General features: G+C 56.1%; 9 protein-coding genes across 9 annotated transcripts; 7 read left to right on the top strand and 2 right to left on the bottom strand.

The window, feature by feature from the left end:
- Positions 1-248: 248 nt before the first annotated feature.
- On the bottom strand, positions 249-918 carry F5144DRAFT_602856 (uncharacterized protein; the record flags this gene model as incomplete). Its single annotated transcript, XM_066791239.1, has 2 exons — positions 249-558; positions 650-918. The coding sequence occupies 2 exons, from the start codon at positions 916-918 to the stop codon at positions 249-251; spliced, it is 579 nt and encodes a 192-aa protein (XP_066643246.1).
- A 1,503-nt stretch (positions 919-2,421) lies between these two features.
- F5144DRAFT_491553 (kinase-like domain-containing protein) lies at positions 2,422-3,633 on the top strand (the record flags this gene model as incomplete). The annotated part of the gene is made up of 2 exons (XM_066785869.1): positions 2,422-3,119; positions 3,186-3,633. 2 exons carry the CDS (start codon positions 2,422-2,424, stop codon positions 3,631-3,633), a joined length of 1,146 nt encoding a protein of 381 aa, XP_066643245.1.
- Positions 3,634-5,658: 2,025 nt separating this feature from the next.
- Positions 5,659-6,192, top strand: F5144DRAFT_602854 (uncharacterized protein; the record flags this gene model as incomplete). The annotated part of the gene is made up of 1 exon (XM_066791238.1): positions 5,659-6,192. One exon carries the CDS (start codon positions 5,659-5,661, stop codon positions 6,190-6,192), a length of 534 nt encoding a protein of 177 aa, XP_066643244.1.
- A 165-nt stretch (positions 6,193-6,357) lies between these two features.
- F5144DRAFT_573079 (Rhodanese-like domain-containing protein) lies at positions 6,358-7,356 on the bottom strand. The gene is made up of 2 exons (XM_066788943.1): positions 7,134-7,356; positions 6,358-6,966 (listed from the first exon to the last, which is right to left on the bottom strand). Exons 1-2 carry the CDS (start codon positions 7,255-7,257, stop codon positions 6,620-6,622), a joined length of 471 nt encoding a protein of 156 aa, XP_066643243.1. The 5' UTR covers positions 7,258-7,356; the 3' UTR covers positions 6,358-6,619.
- Positions 7,357-8,479: 1,123 nt separating this feature from the next.
- Positions 8,480-9,772, top strand: F5144DRAFT_548112 (uncharacterized protein; the record flags this gene model as incomplete). Its single annotated transcript, XM_066787506.1, has 3 exons — positions 8,480-8,851; positions 8,898-8,986; positions 9,352-9,772. 3 exons carry the CDS (start codon positions 8,480-8,482, stop codon positions 9,770-9,772), a joined length of 882 nt encoding a protein of 293 aa, XP_066643242.1.
- Positions 9,773-11,043: 1,271 nt separating this feature from the next.
- On the top strand, positions 11,044-12,543 carry F5144DRAFT_649563 (uncharacterized protein; the record flags this gene model as incomplete). The annotated part of the gene is made up of 2 exons (XM_066792971.1): positions 11,044-11,673; positions 11,746-12,543. The coding sequence occupies exons 1-2, from the start codon at positions 11,500-11,502 to the stop codon at positions 12,541-12,543; spliced, it is 972 nt and encodes a 323-aa protein (XP_066643241.1). The 5' UTR covers positions 11,044-11,499.
- Positions 12,544-13,632: 1,089 nt separating this feature from the next.
- F5144DRAFT_241415 (uncharacterized protein) lies at positions 13,633-14,787 on the top strand. The gene is made up of 2 exons (XM_066783362.1): positions 13,633-13,968; positions 14,034-14,787. The coding sequence occupies exons 1-2, from the start codon at positions 13,797-13,799 to the stop codon at positions 14,585-14,587; spliced, it is 726 nt and encodes a 241-aa protein (XP_066643240.1). The 5' UTR covers positions 13,633-13,796; the 3' UTR covers positions 14,588-14,787.
- A 441-nt stretch (positions 14,788-15,228) lies between these two features.
- Positions 15,229-17,891, top strand: F5144DRAFT_612624 (uncharacterized protein). Its single transcript, XM_066791725.1, has 4 exons — positions 15,229-15,502; positions 15,728-15,941; positions 16,131-17,640; positions 17,722-17,891. The coding sequence occupies exons 1-4, from the start codon at positions 15,405-15,407 to the stop codon at positions 17,727-17,729; spliced, it is 1,830 nt and encodes a 609-aa protein (XP_066643239.1). The 5' UTR covers positions 15,229-15,404; the 3' UTR covers positions 17,730-17,891.
- Positions 17,892-18,028: 137 nt separating this feature from the next.
- On the top strand, positions 18,029-20,263 carry F5144DRAFT_241278 (phosphoribosyltransferase-like protein). Its single transcript, XM_066783361.1, has 16 exons — positions 18,029-18,221; positions 18,286-18,421; positions 18,536-18,715; positions 18,771-18,794; positions 18,879-18,918; positions 18,972-19,032; positions 19,088-19,119; positions 19,175-19,181; positions 19,248-19,265; positions 19,316-19,418; positions 19,470-19,554; positions 19,608-19,650; positions 19,706-19,896; positions 19,950-19,994; positions 20,051-20,072; positions 20,126-20,263. Exons 2-16 carry the CDS (start codon positions 18,342-18,344, stop codon positions 20,164-20,166), a joined length of 972 nt encoding a protein of 323 aa, XP_066643238.1. The 5' UTR covers positions 18,029-18,221; positions 18,286-18,341; the 3' UTR covers positions 20,167-20,263.
- The last annotated feature ends 1,329 nt before the right edge of the window (positions 20,264-21,592 follow it).

The raw sequence follows: 21,592 nt of genomic DNA, 5'->3' as shown, positions 1-21,592 counted from the left end.
GCTCTCAAGGGAATAATGAGCCAAAATCTCTCAGATTCCTGCCCAACTCTCATCAATCTTCCAAACTTTGGGTTCTTGAGAACCCCATGGGAAAGAAACACACGTCAATTCTAACACTGATAACCATTACAACAACCGGGCGCCAAGAAGGAAATAGAAATCAAACAGATCCAAACGCAACCAACCATCACCACCACCACCACCCACACCCTCTCCCAAACCACCGGCCAAGTCATCCCCACTCCCACCTAGTTAGTCCCTCCATGCCCGCCCTGCCCACGGTAACCCCCAGCCCCCGACGGCGACGGCGTGGCGGTCGCTCCCCTCCTCGCCGGCGATTGCCCACTCAGCTGTCTCATAGGCTGCTGGGACGTCGACGACCCGCGGCCAGCAGAGCCGGTGATGGCGGCGCCAGACCTGCCGGAGCTGGGACCGTGGCCGTGGCCGTGGCTGGGGCTGGCGGCGGCGGGGGACATCGAGCGGGCCACGCTGTGTTGCCGGCTTGGCCCGACAGCGGCGGCGGCGGCGAAGTCGAACTGGAACAGGTCGTCGGGGATGCTGTTTGGTGGGGTTAGTCTTTTAGGCGCGGGGGGGTAGAGAAGGGGTGGTGAGTGTGTGTGGGGGTGGGGAGGTTAAAAAGCGGACTTACATGAGAGGTGCTACGTGCTGTGCCGGCTGTCGGCATGGCTCGTTGACCACGAACTGTGTTACTTGGTTTATCGGTGCAGGAGTCCGGCAGAATGCTGATCTTCCGGTTGTGGACTTCCGCCCACCGCATTTGAAATCATCCTTGAGAAGGGAACAGCCGCATATCTTCTTCCAGATGTACCAACCGCAGGTGCAGGAGTTTGGGTTGCTTTCATGGGAGACGAGAACTTGGATCTTTTTAGAGCCGATGTCCTGCTGTTGGAAAGTCATGGCACCGGAAACGGTCATGACACCCGGAAACGGACAGGTACCGGAAACGGATTCATGGCATCTGGCACCACAAAGATCCGGATAACCACGGGTTAACTTAAGGAGACAAAGGAGAGATTTAGGATAAAGCCACCTGCTCTCAAGAGCTCTGAGAGGAGAAAAAGATAGAACCAGAGATCAATTAATCACTTCTGAATGGCTTATGAGCACCTCAAATTATTGTTGTAAGCTCTCATCATATGTGCAATAACTTTGAAATCGTGGCTGTTGGTCTTCCAACACCTGCTTATGGATGACGGTGGGGTATTGGTAAATATGGTCCATTGCAGCGCGTGCTGAGACACCACCGACGGTGGGGACAGCAACGAAACAGTAAACAAATAACAGGGTGGGAAAACGGGGGTGTAGTTGTCAGTCTGGATTCGCAAATGGTGACTGAAAGAAAGTTGTTTGGGAAAGAAAATGGGATTGAGAGAGACTCGCTGTCCCCGGGCTATATCCACCCAAAACCACTGCACCGTCACCAACAGGCATGGCACAGCTACCACTATGGCGCGGTTCATTTGGCCATGGGCTGCCCGAGTAAAACGCAAGTGTTACTCCAATGAGCTCACAGTGCTAGACATGAGCTAGACTGGGGTCACTGGGCCACTGGCCTATGCGGACGGTGACCCGGAGGTATCCAGAGAGTTTGGGTCCATCGTTTGATGAACGGCCAAGCCCAGTTCCGGTACGCAGTCGGCAACGCCGAGTTGGGGCCATTGGGCGAACGATTGTTTAAACCACATAACCCTACGCCCTTCCCACGAGGCCGCCTTCAGCAATAGAGAGGCGTGGCGGAATTCAGTACCTCGTTTGTCCAGCCCAGGCCAGGAATGGGTATTAATTTATATCAATTTTGATGGGTCATGTTGCCCCATTAAGTTAAGGGATCGACATTTAAGCTAGCTCTGTTGTTAAAATGGCATTAGCGATGTATGTACCTCTCTACCTAGGTATACACATTGTGAACATGGCCTCTCTTGTTCGTGTAACGATAACCCCTGACGTTTCCGATGCAGGCCCGCGGCAGCATGCCCACACACCCTTGGCTATTTTTGCTTCACCTCGTTGGTGTGCCGGATGTGACGCTGGCAACCAACAGCATTTGGCCCACTGGCGCCTGCATGCGAGGCCGCCTTCAGTCGTCTCGAACGCCCGAACCAACAACACGACTTTACCTCCTCACGTCGGTGCTCTTATCCTCCTCTCCAATATCTTCCCAGAACCAACGTCCCAACCCAACCCACCCCGCAAGCTTTCCCGGCGGCCCACGGACGCAGCACATACGCCAAATATCTCAAGAATCAAGATAGCCTGCTCAAGATTCAGCCGAGCTAATCACACTCGGCAATGCCAATCCCGGAGGATTATAAGCTGTGGTGTGAGGGAGGCAGCATTGAGGAGGGGGTGAGCGAGTGGAGATTTTCGGAAACTGACCAGCGGCGCCTCATCACCGTCAGGATGGACGAAGAACAAGACTCGGAAGACGTGGCTTTTGAGCATTTGAAGAAATACGTCGACAACCTCGGCCCGGACGTAACCCTGATTCACGTAGGGCTTGATGGCAATTTGATCTCGCTTTCGAGCGACCCTGTTCATGACAATACCCCTTCCATGTACTACCCTCCTTCAGATCTTGTCGAACGACCAGCGGGCGTGCAAGTCATCCTCCGTTCAGAACTGCGAGAGCTGGACCGGTTCATTGGAAATGTCGACCTGGTCTCGTATCAGGCCGAATCCGACGACAGGGAGGCGTCCGTGACCAAAACGGCCGTCTTCAAGTACTACTGGAATATTCAATTCGTGGGGAAGATATGGGATGAGATGAATCTTTGGCTGCGCCTGTCCCATCATCCCAACATCGTCCCCATTGATCGCCTTGTGCTCGACGAAGTGCGAGGCGGTGTCGTGGGGTTCACAACCATCTTCATCCCTGGTGGCACCCTCGAAGACAATGTGTCCCGCACCTTCAAGCTCAAGTGGTGCAAACAACTCATGGCCTTGGTCGACGACCTGAATTTGCGATACGGCATTGCCCACCAAGACATCGTTCCACGCAATCTGCTGGTCGACGAATCCACGGACAATATCATGCTATTTGATTTCGACTGGTCGGCCCAGATTGGCCGTCGTCGAGGTCCCCTCTTCTTATCATACTGGTATGTCAAGCCAACCTCCTCATCTTCCCCCTTGGCTCTCAAATCTACGACTAACCCTGAGGTTAGGGACATTCGGGATGACGTGAGAGCCGTCGTCTTCACCATCTACGAGATGATCACGCGCGACTTCCATTTCCGGGAAGAGGACTGGGAGAAGCTCGATGTGTCTTTGATACAAGATATCGAGTGGGTACAGCATCCGGACATCACACTCGACCACCCCGTTGCCGAGTACCGTGCGCTCCTGAACGCGTGGTTGAAGACGCGGGCGGAAGGGAAGCAGGTCACCGTTTACACGGACGCGCCTGAGTACATTGACTGGCCAATTCTGGAAATACCAACTGGAGAGTTTACGATCAGCACTGGAGCCGACAGAACGGTAGAGACCTGGACGCCCATGAACCTTTCCAAAGCTCTGGCGCAAGGGAAAAAGTTGGTTGAATGGCGGAGGCCGAAGCAGAACACGCTGAAGGGCGACTACCATTTGCTCGCCACTGGAAAATTGCTAGATTGATTACATCTCCCCTTAGGCTAAGATTTGCTTCTCACCGGGCCTCAAATTCACGAGAATTCTCCCCACCACACGCTCACACATCAGAGACTGGAACGGGATAGAAGCCATTCGTGTAGAATTGACTCCATAGGTAGATTCATAAGTACTTGATGACTACCTACCTATCTGACAAGTATCCTGCCGTTGGCGAGGGACCATCTGATGAACGGAAACTGTGAGCAAAGAAATAACCGAAAGGTCTGACGCTGAAGCTGAAACGGATCGAAGTCACCAGCGGGCCTCGAATTCCGCACCCCTTGCAGAACAAATGTTAGAAATCAAAAGACACGGATTCAGCTGTCGGAGGTGGGCCAAGGGCGTTAGTTTGGGTTGATGCAGGGCAGCGGCGGAAGACTGGCCATGGACAAATGGCCGCCGCCGCCAACTCAATAACATGGCGAGATAGACACAAGTAGCCCAGCTGTTGGCCGGATGTTGCGTCTGAAACGGGGCACAGTGGCCCCCTTTTCCAACCTTGGACAACGCATTTTATCATGCTGTGTCGCCACATAATACTTGAAGTCAACCAACTGACCAAATGGCCATTTTTGAAACGGCCTCGCGTTGAGACCAGCCTGTTTAGATGTGACTGTAATGTGTAGCACAGCGGCGGTCTTTGGTTTGAACCATGGCGACCTGGCCGGCCCATGCTTGGGACTGTAACTACGACCGTGGTCTTTGTAATGCCATTCCCCTGCTGTTTACGAAGCTGCCACCAACACCAACAACGCCGGACGTTTGCCCCATCGACCATGTTCCAAACCCTCCTGGAGCATTTTCCACACTCGCACTGCCTGCTTCCCACCAAGGCGAGGCAAAGAGAGCTGGGGTCATGTGACTATCTGGTGAGGAGGGAAAAAAAAGCGCATGTCATCGCGTCGCGGGTTGTGCGAGACAACGGACCACCACCAGGGGAAACATCCCCCAACCCCCCCTTGTCAGGCACTCAATGCAGTGATAGCGGCTCAGAAAATGAGAGACAAAAATGTGAATGTGAAGGTTCTTTTCTCCATCCATGATCGGTTTTATTGGTCGACGCGTCTGGGGAATTGAGATTGTGATGGTCTCGTGTCACGTTTCGAGGAAGCACAGGCTGATTTTCTGAACCGTGCTCTGGGCGACGGCGTGAAATAGGCCGAATCTGACAGTTGGCCTGCCATTGATCGACAGTAGAGAGGGGCGGATCCAGGATTCCCCTGAGGAAGCTTATTTCCACCTCGATCGACCCCGGCAGTGAAGACTGGGGGCGGCTCGCTGCCTCCGGAAAAAGGAAAGAATCACGAAGTCTGTCCTTGACGCAGTTAGTGAACTAGAAATCCAAAGGTTTTGATCAGCCATGACGGTGTCGCCGTGATAGACAGAGTGTACACTGCCATAGGAAGATTCAAGATGCATATAAGCCAAGAACACAGCTGAACAACAGCAATCCATTCACATCGAATCTCGATGTGGCGCAGTTCCAAATCACCCAAAATAGGCACGACTGCGAAATCCGCCAAGCGGCTCATTTCCCTGAAGTCCACCTGGGCTGAGGAGCCAAAGTTTGAGCTGATCAGGACATCCCAGCACCCCAGCCCACGTCGAGGCTTCCAGCCTATCATTGACGAGCATTAACCTCGATCTGGAAAAGCGTTCGGGTCATCAACTTTGCGGTCGCGAGCGGGATGGGCAAAGAATCCTTACCCACTGGCTTGGTAGGCAGATCGCGTCTCGGGGTGCCCCGAATCATAACCCAAAGATGGAAATCTGGGCGGGACTAAGCCCAGGCAGGGTGTGGCTAGTCATGAGCAGAAAACCGTTGTGGTGGTCCCTGAAAAGAGCGAGTTATGGAAAAGGAAGTACTTAAAGTCTTGCTTCTCTCCTGTCGACTTTCCGAGCCCCTTTTTTCCCCATCCTCACAACACCGTCACTCCTTCAATACCCACGCTCCTTTACAACACTCAGCTCAAACCAAGCTAAACCGAACCCTTAAAACCAACCGCCAAAATGCTCTCCCAAACCCTTCTCATCGCCCTCACCGGCGCCGTCGCCGTCAGCGCCCTGCCCAACAACGTGCAGGAGCGTCAGGTCGAGGACTACGCCGAGTGCGCCTCGGCCATCTCGTCGGCCTACAAGGGGATCCCCACCGCTCCCCCCGAGCTGCAGTCCTTCTACATGACGCAGACGCAGACCGACTTCTGCAGTATGACGTACCCGGCGTCGCTGCAGTCGGCCGTCTCGAGCTTCCAGAGCGCGGGGTCCTCGTGGGCCGCCGCCAACAGCGCCAACATCAACTCGGCCCTGTCCAAGTGCCCGGACATGGCCAGCCTCACCAACGACATCCAGCTGCCCAGCTGCACCGGCGGCACCGACAGCAGCAACAGCGGCGGCAGCAGCGACGGCCCGGCCAACGACGACACCTCGGGCGGCTCCGACAGCGACAGTGACAAGGATGAGAACGCTGGTCACCGCAACACTGGCGTTGCTGGGCTTGCTGTTGCCGCCGCTGCCTTCATTGGCGTCGTTGCCGTCGTCCTCTAAGCTCGACATTTGGTGGATCAGGATGGACAAGGGGATGGATACCCGAGTGCAGAGATACATATACCAAGCTTTAGATGGAAGATGATCATGTTTTTTATGATGGGGGCTGGCGCGCAGATAATTTTAATTCAATCACGACCTCTGAGTCGTCCCAACATTGCTCTTGGCCTCATCTTCGTTTTATGATTCCCAGCATGTGACCTTGATTGTGTATGTGACCAGAGACCCTCGCTTAGTCGAATCAAACTCGGAAGTTGCTGTTGACATTTTCAATGTCAAGCCACTGCCTGCGGCAGTCTTAATTTCCCTTTCGTCAAGTGTCACTCTGTACAGCAATTCAAGGCTTACTAGAATCATAGCAAAGTCTGAGGTGTGTTTCCGCATCATCTCTAAACGTAATTAAACAGTCCACCTCCAACCCCCAACCTCACCCCCAATACCCATCCTCCCACAACTCCTTCCGATACCCCTCCGTCAACCGCTCATCCTCCCCATACACCTCCTGCCACCCGACAAACCCCCGATCCAACACGAACACCTTCTGCTCCTTCCCCCCCTCACCCTTCCCCTCCGCCGCAGCAGCAGCATCACCCACCACCCTCTCCCGCTCGCGAAGATACCGCAGCGCGGCCGCCGGCCCCCGCTGCTGCGACAGGGCGCAGTGGAAGACCACGGTCTGCTTGTTCTGCAGCTGGCGGACGAGGGTCGGGAGCATGGCGTCGAGGGTGCGCGACGGGATGTTGAGCGAGCCTTTGATGTGTCCGCCGATGTAGTCTGTTTGGTGGGGGGGTGGGGGGGAGGAGGGGGGGGTGGTTAGTTTGGGTCCTTTGGGGGTTTGGGATTTTGGGACTTTGGGTGGGTGGTTGGGGGTTGGGGTGGTGGTGTTTGCTTGGGTTGGGGTTGGAGGGGTGATGTAGGCAGTGAAGGAATGGTGTAGTTACCGTCGTCTCGCACGTCGATGATGGCGATGGTGGGGTCCCCGGATGTGGCTCGTTCTTGGGCCGCGAGGAGGGTTTGGGAGAGCGAGGCTGCCGAGAGGCGTTGGAGTGTGCCTATGGTGGCCATTTTGGTCGATATGGGGGTATATGGGAAGAGTTGTTTGTTTGGGCGGATTTGGCGGGGAAGACCGAGTCTTCAATGATAACTGGATTGTCCCGATGGTGTGATGGGAAGGAAAGGACCGAAGGTGCTTCAGCTCCAAGTGGATCGGGTATCGTTCTACCAGCTGGCCATTAAATTGCCACAGCTGGGATCAGCCGGCAATACATTTTAAAGGCACAAATGGACTGCATGTCTTACAAGTCCATTGACACAACTGCCCACCCAGCCATCGTAATCATCCTTTGAATTATTCCTAGGTAGTTTACCTCTTGCTAAGATTTATACCCGACCTATATAGTGTAAGCTAGCCATGCCCCCTGTTACTGAAGGAGTTTTGCAACGCCCACCTGAAATCACTCTCGGTTTAAACCCTTCGGCGTGCGCTGTGACTCCTGTGAGCGAGTGACCCCCACTTTGAAGAAGGGCACCAACCAGTGCCTTGAGGGTTTCTATCACTTGGTAGCTTTGACCTGTGACGCGGGCTCGAGAGTGAAGGTCGTGCTGCACCCAGGTCTTCGGTCTTCCATTGTCAAGCCGCCAAGCTGTCGTTTCCAAGTCTCGGGGAAGTCATCAGATCCATCAATCACACACGTGACACCGGCTGGTCGACTACCTAGGGGCAGGCACCATCTGGGTGCAGGAACCAAACCGGGAGCGGATTGCCAAGATGGAGGGGCGGCTACGGGAGCGGTCTTGTCGAGGTGTCGATCAAGTGCTGTCTAGGTCCTTCCTCCTGTAACCCACAGACCATCGTTTGAAGGTGGGGGACAGTGTTCCGTTCGTTCGTCTTGTCGTCTTATCAACACCGTCTCCGAGCTCGCTCAACCCTTGATGGTGTCCAAGTCTCTGCTTATAGGACAACGACTCAAAATCACGAATGCTTCCTTTACTCATCCGCCTGTGTCGTGGTCAGGTAGGTGCGGGTCTAGTCCCATAGTTGCCTTGAGAGTTGCCTTGAGCGTTGCCTTGGGAGGACGTCTGAGCAGTGAGCACGGCATGTCACATGTTCTGGGAAAATTCTGCCAGCTCCGATGCTTATCTTCCAGCACGCGTTGGGCTCTTCCCCAGAGAATTCTGCACTCTTACATCCTCAACCCAACTTACCTTCAGAGTCTGCATCCTCACATTCCACAACCATTGAGCTCCCTGAAACCGCCGTAACTCATATTCTATGACTTCTTACGCCATGACATACTTCCAAACTGCATCCGCCCAAGTCGCGTCGTCGCGCGACGTGTCGTCCCACGCCGTGTCCCCCGAGGGCCAACCCAAAACTCCCGACCCCAAAGCCAAAAGCATGGCCCAGGGAGTAGCCGCGCGGACCTTCCTCATTGCTTTCTTGGTCACAGCAACCGGCCTATTTCTATTGTTGCTACTCGCGCATTGGTTCTTCGTCATTCGGCGGCGCAAGCTATGGCGACAAACTCAGAAGAATGACGACGAGGAAAAGAACCTGAATGGCGGCACCACTCCTAGCACCGCATTCGACGCTGTGCCCCTCAAAGGCCCCCCGCAACCCATCTATCAGCCCTCGACCATCGCCCTGGATAGGGATCCAGTACTTGCACTTGCACTCGGGCCGTTGGCTACTGACACGCGTATAGACACTGCGGTGGAGGCTGAGGTCCAAACGCAGCCCTCACCATCCGCCCCGAGGACTGCAACCATCGTGCCACGTGACACCCAAGTTAGGGTACCCAGGCCGGTGGCAACTGACAGATGTAGAAACAGTGCAGTCCACGTCCCAACCCCCCACCGGCGATCAGCTCGTGGGACCGCCATATTTACCGACAACCGCAACCAGCTACGACCCCTCCTGCTTGCACAAAGGTACCCCAATGTGGCAGGTGAGGCTTCGGCACCCTCCCACCCATCAACCTGTCGGACTCCAGCCCTCGCCCCAGATGCGGACTGTTGGGTGCGGCCGCTCAGGTTGAAAACCACCGACGCCACTGCGGCAGGCGAGGCTTCGGCACCCTCCCGCCACCAACCCATCCGTCCACCTCCAGCCACAGTCCCAAATGCTGGAGGCAGAGCACGTGCACCCACGCCACCCAGGCCAACGACCATGGACGCCACTGTGGCGGGTGTGGCGGGTGCGGTCTCGACACCCTTCCGACCGGTCCGCCCCCCACCCCAAAACCCGGGCCCAAGACTGTCGCTCTGGCCGACCACCCTCGAGGCCGAGACCGCCGAGCGCACCAGAGCCGAGAACCTCGCCAGGGCGCGGAGAACGGTGTCCGCCCACCCCCGGAACAGCACCGACCGGGTGTACGCCGGGATCCTGGCCGACCCCCTGGAGCGCAGGCGGACCTGGTCGAGCCCGCCCCCCCCGGACCGAGAGGACGCCGGTTGGCCCTTGTTGCCCACCGCCTCCGCCGCTGCCGCCGCCGTCGCCCGGGCACCCCCGTCGCCACGTCCCTCCTCGCCCGAGCCCCCGTGGCCGCCTAGCCGGAGGGACGGCTATTACGGCGGCTAGGGGGACGGGGACCCATGGCGCCGGATGAGGAGGTGAGAGGGTGGGGTAGGTGAGAAGGTGAGGTAGGTGGGAAGTGGCGTTTGGTAGTGGCGTTTGGAAAACGGCCACCACGGTTTGTATCTTGTTGGGTTTGTGCTGGAGGGCGTTTGAATTTAATGTGTATGTTTTTAATATACTTAGGTAGCTGCAATTTAAAAAATTAAAAGTAATGATATTAATTGGAGTGATTTTAATACTACTGTAACTCATTCTTACGAGACCTTGGCCGGATGTTTCCAACCTCCACGGTGCGTTATGCCGGCAACTCTTGACTCGACTGCGGTCACTCTCGCTCAACACTCAAGCTCCTCAACACCCGCTTGGTTTTCCTCCTGAGCGGCATCTCACCTCGCCCATCTCACCTCGCCCATCGCCCTGCCTGCCAGGGTACCTCCTTTCGCCTGCAGAATCAGAACCTATGCCCACCAGGTAGGCCCCCATTTCCCCATTCAACCCGCAGGGCTTGCGCATCCTGACCAGTCACAAAATTGCCGCACGTATCGATTGGGCCAAATGCCGAGACACCAGGAGTGTTGCTGGGATAGGTAGGTGCCTGGACCTCGCATTTCTCGGCGGGCCAAGCATGCTGCCATGTCCTAGCAGGCAAAGGCGTTAACGCTGCTTCTGGCGATGGCAGCAAACACGTCGGAGTCCCCAGTTACCAGTATGGCCAGCCTAGGCCCTGGCAGCCAACTCAACGCGGACTGCTCGCTGCCCCGGTACCTCAGGCTTCAATGTAATTCATATACTACTAACCTTATGCCCGCGTCGTTCATGTCAATACCTAGGTACCTAAGGTATCTCAGGGTATGTACCCACCTTGCACGCCCTACCCACATACTCTATCCGCTCCGCCCGTCCTGCCCGCTCTATCCGCTCTTCCCGTCCTACCCGCTCTACCCGCCCTAATCCCTATCCGCCCATAATCAGCGATCTATGGGTGGTAGCTCGGTGATGCGACTATCGGACCAGCTGAAAACATCCGTCCGTGCAGCTAATGTGCATGCGGGATCATGTAGCTTGAACATCCGTTATTTGTATTACGTAGCGAGTGACTCCGGTAGGTGCGGTTTGGGCCAAAACTTGCATATTTGAGAGTCAAAGCCTGCATATTTGACCCGACTGGAAGCTTGCATAGGTACCTACCTAGATAGGTAGGTGATCGACGACCAGCGTATTGTTCCAGAACTGGTGCGGCTTTGTGTAGTGCTTTTTCCCTGTCACTCAGCCAAACTACATGTATTGTGGCTGGCTGAGAACATCCTCTGTGCAATTCTGGCGATTGTAGAGTGGTGCCAGCTGGCCCGAGTCCTTGCATCACAGCCGATGGGTCACCGTCCGCTGCAATCAAGGTGCCTGACATTCAAAACTTCCAATAGATCGGGCGTGATGACCGCAAGGAGCTGTAGCTAAACCGCATCAAGGCCGATCGGAACACATGCAACATGGCCACAGGCCGTATAGCCCGTTCGAGTGAGAGCAGGGCGGCAGGTCAATAGTTGCGCGGACCACTTTGTACAATGGAGACATGGATTTTACCAAGATTTTGGCTATAAAAGAGGTTTTGATCTCTTCCTCTCCTCCCTTCTTTGTTGAATCCTCAACCGACATCATCCGCACTCCAGTCTGAATCCCTTCATTCACAAATTCCCGCTGCACTCAGCCCGTCCCCGCGAACAACTGTCAAGATGAGCACTGATCTCATGGCCTATTTGAATTACATGTCCACCTGGGACTCGGAGAGTGACGACAACATCAACAAGGTCATTTCCGAGCAACAACTGTTCGCCAGTGTGGGCAGCTTCTCTTCGGACGACGCTATCAACGCCGAATTTGACACGCTCACCGGTTTGGCAACCACCGTGCGGGATACGACCATTGCCGCAGACGCAACCCAGATTGCTGCTGATGCTGCCGCAGTGGCGGCCATCTAGACGTTCGGCCTCGGCATGACCGCCTTCGCCGCGCTTGAGGCAGCCGAGGCCATCGAGAGAAAGGTGATATCCGACAAGTCGAAGGAGTTGAACGAGAAATTGAAAACCATCGACACCGACATCTCGGCTAGGATCAACAAAGACGTCAACCTCTACGTCACCCAGTACAAGGCAAACAACAACCTGATCGCCTCCAAGGCGCCGAAAGGCCTCGACACCCGAAGATTCCGCGCGATCCTCATGCAGTTCATGGCCCAAGTTCACAAGGCCAAGGGAACAATCGATATCGCTACGTTCAAGCAATACGCGGAGTCAGCGCGGACTCTCTACAACAGCGCCAAGATCAACGACGTTTACGACGCCTTGGACAAGCTGAACTTGAGTGACAAGTCGGACGACGATGTCAAGCAGTTCATAGGGTTCCTCAAGGGACTGGATTTCAACAGCACCGCCTTGACCATCATCCGCAACGTTTCCATTGCCATCATGGCCTACAAGCTGAACATCGCCAATAAAAAGATTGCAAACCTTGCCAAGGAGGCTGGACTCGAGGTTCCCGAAGTGGAGGAGAGCGCTTTCGGCATGATGGACGCAGTGGGCAAGTTCGTCGCTGTGGTCGCCGTCGTTATGTCGGTTGTCGATACCGTGTTGGATATCCTTGACATCGTCGACGTGGTGGAGCAGACGAAGAAGATGTGCGACGAGCTCGACGGGTCCATCAAAGACAGCTACAAGGCGTATTTCGACGGCATCACGAAGGCATCCCAACAATACAATGCCGCGATGGACAAGGCTTGACGGCGAGGTATGGAGGCTGACGGTTGGGGCAGGTATGGTACAGGCGATAAACACTCGCAGGTGGGTTCGCAGGCTGACTGAGCTTGGAAGGACCGTAGATTGAGTTTTGAAGGAGTGTGGATTGAGCTTCAGTGATCAGTTCGTAGATGTGCAGATTTCTCCTTATTGGTGCTTGTCAGGATTCCGTCCGGGCAACAACGCGCATCATTGCTTTCTCTTAATTCGATCGCAACTGGTCCTCGAGTTTTCGTTTTTTGCGTGACTAGTTGTCTTGGTGTAGAGCGTGCAGAAGATTCCATCATCTTGAGCATCAGCTGGTCCCGAGGCACTGCCGTTCTGTGACTTCTGTCGCTGTCGGCAGGCATCTCGCAGTGTGTACAGAATGCCAAGAACAACCTCGTGTGGGGCTCACGCGGAGCTTGGCTGATGACGACAAGCCGTGACGATTGCACCTGACAAGTCAAGGCAGCTCTCATTGTTCGTCTCGAAAGCTGCCAAGTTCAGACTCCTTATTAATTGGCCTCTCGCCTTATCGTCTCCCATTGCCGCAACAATTTTGCTGTTATTTACTGTACCGCGAGGATAATTCCAGAAGCTTGCCGACAACTCCAGCGCTAACGATAACCAACGCCTGAGTTGACCGCCAAACAAGCGACGTCACACCCCTGCAGCTCCTTCAAGTGCTGGCAGTGACGCACCGACCATCGCCAAATTCCATCCCGGCGACCAAAGCACCACCTTTTCCCAATCCCCACAACAAAGGCACGAGCATCCTTTGCCAGCTCTCCGACGACCGAACACCGCAATCCAAGCGCTTCAACGCACGGTAACCGCATTACATCAATCGACTAGCATCTCAATCTCGGAAGCTCATAGCTGCGCATAATGGCTCCTCCGCCGCCAGCAGACATGCCGATCACCGAGAGGCTGCAACGGATGGCCTTTACTTTGCAATGTACGTGTGCATCCTTCATCGCCCGGGGCCGCCAGGGCAACACCGTGCTTTAGTGCGAATCGCATAACTGACCAAGTTTATTTTCTAGTCGCTTGGTTCTCCGGGTATGTCGATTGCATTCCCAGCTCTTCAGCGGCGACCCATCGCAGCTAGCTAAGGGGCTGGCTGGGGCGAACGCAGGCTCTTTCCTCGGCGCTACCGAGCCGACCAATATTGTGTCCGTGGCTGACTTTTTTTTGTGCGCAGACATGCGGCTCTCCTCTTCTGCATCTTCCGATACTCCTTTTCATGGATACGCATGAACTACTACGGAGGCGTGGCCCAGTTCTGCTACCGTTTTGCCTTCCTCTCGGCGGCTGGGACCTACGGGATCGTAGTTTACAAGACGTGGCGCGCCCGCCAAAAGACCGGGGCGAAGCAACCCGGGGGTGTCTTGGGCTACCTTTCCGACGAGAACGTTCAGTACCTTGGTATGTGCCCCCCACCTCGCATGCCCTGCATCGCGTGAGAGACTCGGCTGACTGATTGGTCTCAGTGATGGCGTTGGTCTGGCTCTTTATGCCCCAGTACCCGCTTGCCCTCCTCCCGTATGGAATTTACTCCATCTTCCACGTCGCTACGTACATCGGCTCGACCATTGTGCCTACCCTCACCCCCCCCACCAAGGTCGCTCCGCCCGCCGGCGCGTCGCCGGGCGCTAAGCCGCAATTCACCCAACACCCGACTTCGGAGGCCATCAAGTCGTTTGTCAAGCAATACTACGATTCGTCCATGTCGGTGGTCTCGAGTCTCGAGATTCTCCTGTGGATTCGCCTTCTCCTCGCCGCCATTTTCTTCCAGCGCCGGTCGTGGATTCTGATCGCGCTCTACACTGCTTTCCTGCGCGCCCGTTTTGCCCAGAGCAGCCACGTGCAGAGCTCGTTCTCCCAGCTCGAGGCCCGCATCGACAACCTCATCGGCGCCCAGGGCACCCCGCCCGTGGCTCGCCAGGTGTGGGACGGCGTCAAGGGCACGGCCAGACAGTTCCACGGCGCCACCGACGTCAACAAGTACGTCAATGGCGCCGCTGCGCCCAAGAAGACTTCCTAAGCGGCCCCGTTTCCGAGGGATATTTGATCACCCGACAAGAAGGCTTTCCGCGTGCATGCTCATGCGGCCTTGAGCCGAGCAATCCGATCCAGGAGCGGGGTTTGTGCGCAATGAACCGTTCTGATTACGCAACACCAATACCTGGTTAATTTATAGGGGAGAGCAGGCGGGCAGCGGATGGCTCGCGGGGGAGGAAAACAGGTGTTGTTGGACGGCAGTTGGCGATCTCTTCTGTCACGGCTGGGGCCGGTGTTTGCTCTTTGTTTCATTAACTTCTCCCTGGACCTGGTGCTGGTTTCCGAGGAGTTGGGGCAATCCTGGAGGTAGAAGCGGATGGGTTTCCTGGTATCGGTCTTATTATCACTGTATCACAATATCTAACCAGTATCGATGGACAACCATGCTTTTCGGTGATGGTGTACGGTTCCGACCCGACGTTTGGGTGCACGTGGAGGCAGTACCAATTCTTCCATGCCAACCTCAAGCATCAGCCGCGAATTGCACTTTTGCAGCAGCAGCGCTGCTGGGAGAGATCCAACCCTCCACGTGCTCCCAGGCGATGTTGCCAAGCCTTATCCAGACCCCACCTTCCTGCAACGATGACGTCGCAATGGGGTTTCAGAAACCATCTGTTCCTGAGCCGCCTGGTCGGTTTCTGCCTTGACCCTCACTGAGCCAAGGTTGGACGTTGGACACTCACAAAATCTTACTTGATTCGAGCCCTTGTTATATCCTGTAAACCTAATCTCATATCTTGGTGCTCACCACCGTACAAAATTGATCAGACAATACAAACTACACCGCCCTCCATGCCATCATGGCCTCCCTACTCCGTCAAATCGTCGCCGGGCCCCGCGTAAAACACCAAGAAACCGGTCTCGATCTGTGCTACGTGACCCCGAATATCATTGCAACGTGGGTTCTCCCCTTTCCACCGCCTTCTTGACCAACCCCAGCCCCCTTCCCCCAACCAACCCAGAGGCCCCATCCCACCCCAAAGCATCCCAGACACCCAGGACCACCAGACCAGACCAAACCAAACCAACCCACCTCCCCTCTCCCCAACCAACCTCTCCTCGCACACATCAAAAAAAAAGAGAATAGAAAAAGAAAAGAATTAAAAAAATAAGCAACCTCCAGATCCGGCCCCTCCCAAACCTACCCCCAACGCGCCTACCGCAACCCCCTCGACCGCCTCGTCGCCTTCCTCGACGCCCGTCACCCGGCCGCCTGGGCCGTCTGGGAGTTCCGCGCCGAGGGCACCGGCTACCCGGACGAGGCCGTCCACGGACGCGTCCGCCACTACCCCTGGCCTGATCACCACCCGCCGCCGTTTGGGCTGGTGCCGGGGATTGTGGGGGGGATGAGAAGGTGGGTTGGGGGGGGGAAGTTGGAGGATGGGATTTTGGAGGATGGGGAGTTGGGGGGTGGGGGGAAGGGGGGTGGTGAGGCGGTTGGTGGTGGTGAGAAGGGGAAGGGGGGGACTGGTGGTGGAAAGGATGGGGAAGGGGGGACTGATGGTGAAGCGCGTGGGGACGGGAAGGGTGGGACGGATGGTGAAGGCGGGGGAGGAAATGGTGCCGCGGACGTCAAGGCCGATCGGGTTATTGTGGTGCACTGCAAGGCGGGCAAGGGCCGGTCGGGGACCATGGCCTGCAGCTACCTCATCGCCGAGTGTGGGTGGAAGCCCGAGGACGCCCTGGCCAGGTTCACCCAGCGTCGCATGAGGCCCGGTTTTGGTGCCGGCGTGTCCATCCCTAGCCAGCTGCGCTGGGTGAGCTACGTGGACCGCTGGGCGAAGGGCGGAAAGAAGTATTTCGACCGCCCGGTGGAGATTGTCGAGATCCATGTCTGGGGCCTGCGAAACGGCGTCAAGGTCGCCGTGGAGGGGTTCGCGGAGGAGGGCAAGAAGATTCACGTTTTCCATACGTTCAAGGGAGAGGAGCGGATCGTGGTTGAGCCGGGCGCCCCAGGCGGCGGCGGCGTGATGGACATGGTTCAGGATATGGCTGGCTATGGGGTCAACGCGGCCGTAGGCGAGACGGGCGAAGTGGAAGAAGATGCGGATTACGGGGAGATTGCGAAGGGGGGTGGCAGCGGTAACGACAGCAGTGGCAACGATAAGGAGGAAACGCCCTCGAGAAGCTCCTCAAAGAAACTCAAGGGATCTCAGACCGCAGGATTGATGAGGAAACTATCGAGCCGCAAACCCAGCTCGTCTCCCAACCTCAAAAAGCTAGGCAAGATGGGCCCCAAGAGCAAGACCATTGCCATGCCAGACGCCTCCCAGACCTCGTCGACAAGCACTACGCTCCCGGAGAAAAATGAACCACAGTCCCAGTCGGCGACTAATCTGCAAAACGGCGTCTCCTCTACCGACTCCGAACCCGGCGGACAAGCGGTCATCTTCAAACCCTCCGACCCACTTCACATCCCGAACAGCGACATCAACATCTCGGTCGAGCGGCGGAACCGCGCCCCCGCCAGTGTCGGCCTGACCATGGTTACGGCTGTCGCACACGTCTGGTTCAACACATTCTTCGAAGGCAACGGCCCCGAGCAAGACGGAAAAGCAGATGAGAGCGGCGTGTTCGAGATCGACTGGGACAAGATGGACGGCATCAAAGGCTCCAGCCGGAGAGGGACCAGGGCGCTGGACAGGGTAGCCGTGGTCTGGCGTGTGGCAGGTGCCGGTGAGGCCGGGGCAGAGGGAGGAGCGGAGGTTGCCCCGGGGGTGGCCATCAACGAACCCGGAGAGGATAGCCCCGTGCCACAGATGCAGGCGGCTGACTGGAAGGGGGGCAATGACGAGGACCCAACCGCTGACAAGCACCTTGGCTTGAGGATGGAGGACCCCGAGAGTCAGGGGGTGAGCAAGGCGAGCAGCGTGAAGAGTTTGGAGGTTGAGGAGACTGGCGGCGGTGTGGTAAAGGGAGAGAAGGATGGTGATGACCAAGCGTCCATTGAAGGTGTCAAGATCAGTGGCCCGACGGGGGAGGATGTCTTGGATGCACCGGATGAGGCAGCGCCTGGGAATGGTCAGGGATCAGGTGGTAAGTCCGATGTTAAAGGCCGCGATCCTGCCATTCTTTAAACCGTTTGGTGATGAAATATCTTTCTCTAAATTTCTCTAGATATATGAAGCCAGTCAAATACACATCTGCTACCATCCGCTGTAATGGAAGTTCTGGTTGTGATCCATAGCCTGGAAAATGCCTACCTTGCCTTACCTGAGTATCTACCCGAGGTACCACGCCAGCACGCCAAGCCAAATGTTGGGTGACTCTGATGCCTGTGTCATGACGACACCTGAACAATGCTCCGGCAACTGAGGTCCGCTGACAGATCCACATGCAGCCGAGGACAGGCGTTGTTCCGATAACGATAAGGAAGGCCACCAGGGTGTCACTCTCGGCTAGCGGGTACACCGACCAGGTACCTAGAGGAGCGCGGCCTGGACCATCTCCACCCTGCTTTCTTTCAACTTTTTCTGCCGGTATGGGCAAGTCAGTGTCTCCAGTCGCCGCCAGTGGTTCTCCAACCTCGAATTGGATTCCTACCACCCCCATCTTCCCCAGAACTCCGGTCCTGCTACCACCCGAAGCGTGAACGTCTTGTGAACCTGTCAACCCCTGTACGTGTCACAGCCCTTGTCACTGCCCCGCAATCCGTTCCCCGCTAACAGCTGCAGGAAGAAGCAAGAAAAACTTCAAGTGGTGCTGTCGTCCGGCAGCCGCTCGCTCTCTTTCTCACCATGTCCGCCGAAATGGCAAACGAGATCAAATTGATCAGCGGCCGCAGCCACCCCCAGCTGAGCGAGAAGATCGCTAAGCGGTACGATCGAACCCGATTCCTTCCTTCACGAGCACCATCGAGACGACTTCTCAATTCTGAGACCACCCACCGCTACCCGTCCGTCCGGCCTCGCTAACATGCGCTTGCTTCCAGACTCGGCATCGAAGTCGCCCGAACCATCTCCCTCAACTACTCGAACCAGGAGACGTCCTTTACCGTCGGCGAGTCGGTCCGCGACGAGGATGTCTTCATCGTGCAATCCACCGCCACGGGTGACGTCAACGAAGGGCTAATGGAGCTGTTGATTATGATCTCGGCTTGTCGGACTGCTAGGTAGGGGAGCGCACACCGGCACTGGGTGCATCGGTCGCTGACATTGCCTCTGTAGTGCCAGGAGGATAACAGCTGTTATGTGAGCTCCCCACGAGTATCGCCTCGGGCGACATCGGATTCATGGAGGGCCGCCAGTCGTGGGAACTGATGCTGACCTTAGCAGCCCCAACTTCCCCTATGCTCGACAAGACAAGAAGGACAAGGTACGACATATCCGTTACTGATAGTGCACGCCCCCGGCTAACCTGGATTTCAGTCGAGAGCTCCCATCAGCGCAAGGCTGGTTGCAAATATGCTGACCACGGCCGGTGCCAACCGTACGCCTTCTGCCTCAATCTCTGACTTCCATTCGGATGTTAACCAACAACACAGACATTGTGACTGTGGACCTCCACGCTTCTCAGGTACGTTAGAATCGATGCAATTGTTAGGATGAGCACACGTTGACATCTATCATAGATCCAAGGTATGACACAGACATCCACCATCTGCTTCCTGATGAAGAAGCGACGCTGACCAATCTCTGGTGCAGGTTTCTTCAGCGTTCCAGGTATGTGCCGGTCCCGACCACTCAATAACCTCATGGCTAACTTTGACCAGTGGACAACTTGTACGCCGAACCTTCTTTCCTCCGCTATATCAGGGAAAACTTCAACGCGGAAGACTGCGTCATTGTGTCCCCCGATGCCGGTGGTGCGAAGCGGTCAGTTCCCCACTCCCAATGAAATGGATCTTTTTGGCTGACGATGCGAAGTGCGACCTCCATTGCTGATCACCTTAACACTGCGTTCGCACTGATCCACAAGGAGCGCCCCCGGCCCAACGTTGTCGGCCGCATGGTAAGAACGGAACGTTGTCAAATCTCAGAGTAGTGTTTAACGAGGGAATGCAGGTCCTTGTCGGCAACGTCGAAGACAAGGTTGCTATCCTGGTTGGTAAGTTGATTCCCTAGTTTTGGTCTCTACTTGATGTGATGTTGACATCTTCAAGACGATATGGCGGACACCTGTGGCACCCTCGTCAAGGCGGCAGCAGTGCTCAAAGAGAATGGTGCCAAGTCTGTGCTCGCCCTCGTCACCCACGGCATTTTGTCTGGCAGCGCCATCGAAACCCTAAATGGCAGTGTCCTTTCGGCCCTCGTCGTCACAAACACCGTGCCGCTTGGAGACAAGGTCGATCGGGTAAGTGTTTTGCCCGTGTATCCAGTGCTCGAACCTTGGCTGACCTCTCTCAGTGCCCGAAGCTGCGTGTTATTGACATCAGCCCCACCATCGCCGAGGTATGTTTCTCGTCTTGTTGCTGCCCTATGCATGCTGATTGCTAATCCTGGAACAGGCCATCCGCCGCACCCACAATGGTATTTACTAACGCTACCCTGTTGTCTGTCCATTGATGCTAACCGTGTTTCAGGCGAGTCGGTTTCGTATCTATTCACCCACGCACCAGTTTAGATTCGACCTGCTACGATGGCGACAACCACAAGTCCGCAGCGGGGGCTACGCGAGACGTAATATACGAAGTTGTAGAAGAGGGAAAATGTGTTTTGGGAGCACAGGCATATTGCTCAACTCCACCAGGTTACGGAGTCGATGTCTGTGTATATCAAGGTTTGGCAGAAGGAGTTGTTTGGCTTTTGGAATTTAGATGGCTTTTCAATTTTGCAACGCCCAGAGTGCATTGCGTGGCTTTTCTCTCTCGCTCACCACCCCAACCAGTGAAGACCCGTCTAACAAAACCCCCCAGCAGTTTATACTGACCGGGGATGCAACCTTTCTAATACCCTCTCCCCAACAGCTTACAAGTTCTCCCCTACAGTCACTTCGTTAGCCATCGCCACCAACCTCAACAGACAGAAAACACAACCAAAAAGCCGAACTTACTCAAAACAACCTCAAACGCATCATCAATCTGCGCCGCCACCTGCCTCACCAACGCATCCGGATTCCCATACAACCTCGCCGTCGCATTGCCCACCTGCTCATTCAACTCCCCCAGCAAACCCCACGGCGCCCGCACCACCAACGCCGCCGCCACGTACCCCAGCCCCGCCGCCACCTCGTCCGACACCGCCTCCATGCCCCACGTGAATGCTGCCGCCGATGAATCGGAGCCGGAGTTGGTGCCCACGGCGTAGTCGACCAGCGACCCGCCCGCCTGGCAGAGCTGGGCGGCGGCGGCGGGCTGGGAGGAGAGGAAGTCGTAGTTGAGGGTGTATTGCAGGGTGAAGGCGTAGCCGGGCCAGGTGGTGGGCGCCGGGGTGGAGGGGGCGGGGCAGACGATGGGGGGGTGGGAGGAGGGGGTTTGTTGTCGTTGGTGGTGTTGTTGTTGGGTTGCAGCGGCGGTGGTGGGGGGGAGGTTGGTGAGGGTGAGGGTTAGGAGGGGGAGGAGGAGGTGGGTGGGGGAGCGCATCTTGGGCGGGGTGTTGCTGATGTGGTGTTGGATGGTGGTGGTGTTGGAGGGGAGAGGTTGGGAGGGTCGGTGTGTGTGGTTGGTTTAATTGTGGTGTTGGTGGGGGTTTCGAGGAAGAGGCTACTTGAAGGAGTTGGGGGACGGCGGCAGGTCTTGTATGGAAATTACACGCGGCTTCTAATGTCGTATTAGTTTAGGCATCTTCTACCCGCCGCATTGAAGGTGCTGCTGGTGGATGCGGAAATGAGGGTTGTGCTATCCTTATATAAAAGTCCGAGGTCTTGATCCGATGGCGCGAATCTCATGGCACCGTTGTAACCTAAACGTCCCCCCTGACGACGCCGTCGCCCACAGCGCCTGGCAGCTAGCCCGCCTTCCGGCTGCAAGAGGCTTCCTCAGCCCTGCAAAACATCTTGATTCTGATAAATACCATTGCATTCGAATCGCTGAGCTCAACGCGTTCAAAAA

This window comes from Chaetomium tenue (assembly GCF_020726465.1).
Source record: "Chaetomium tenue strain MPI-SDFR-AT-0079 chromosome Unknown F5144scaffold_4, whole genome shotgun sequence".
Classification (NCBI taxonomy): domain Eukaryota; kingdom Fungi; phylum Ascomycota; class Sordariomycetes; order Sordariales; family Chaetomiaceae; genus Chaetomium; species Chaetomium tenue.
The sequence above is the reverse complement of the archived record's forward strand: the minus strand, read 5'-3'. Positions and strand labels throughout refer to the sequence as shown.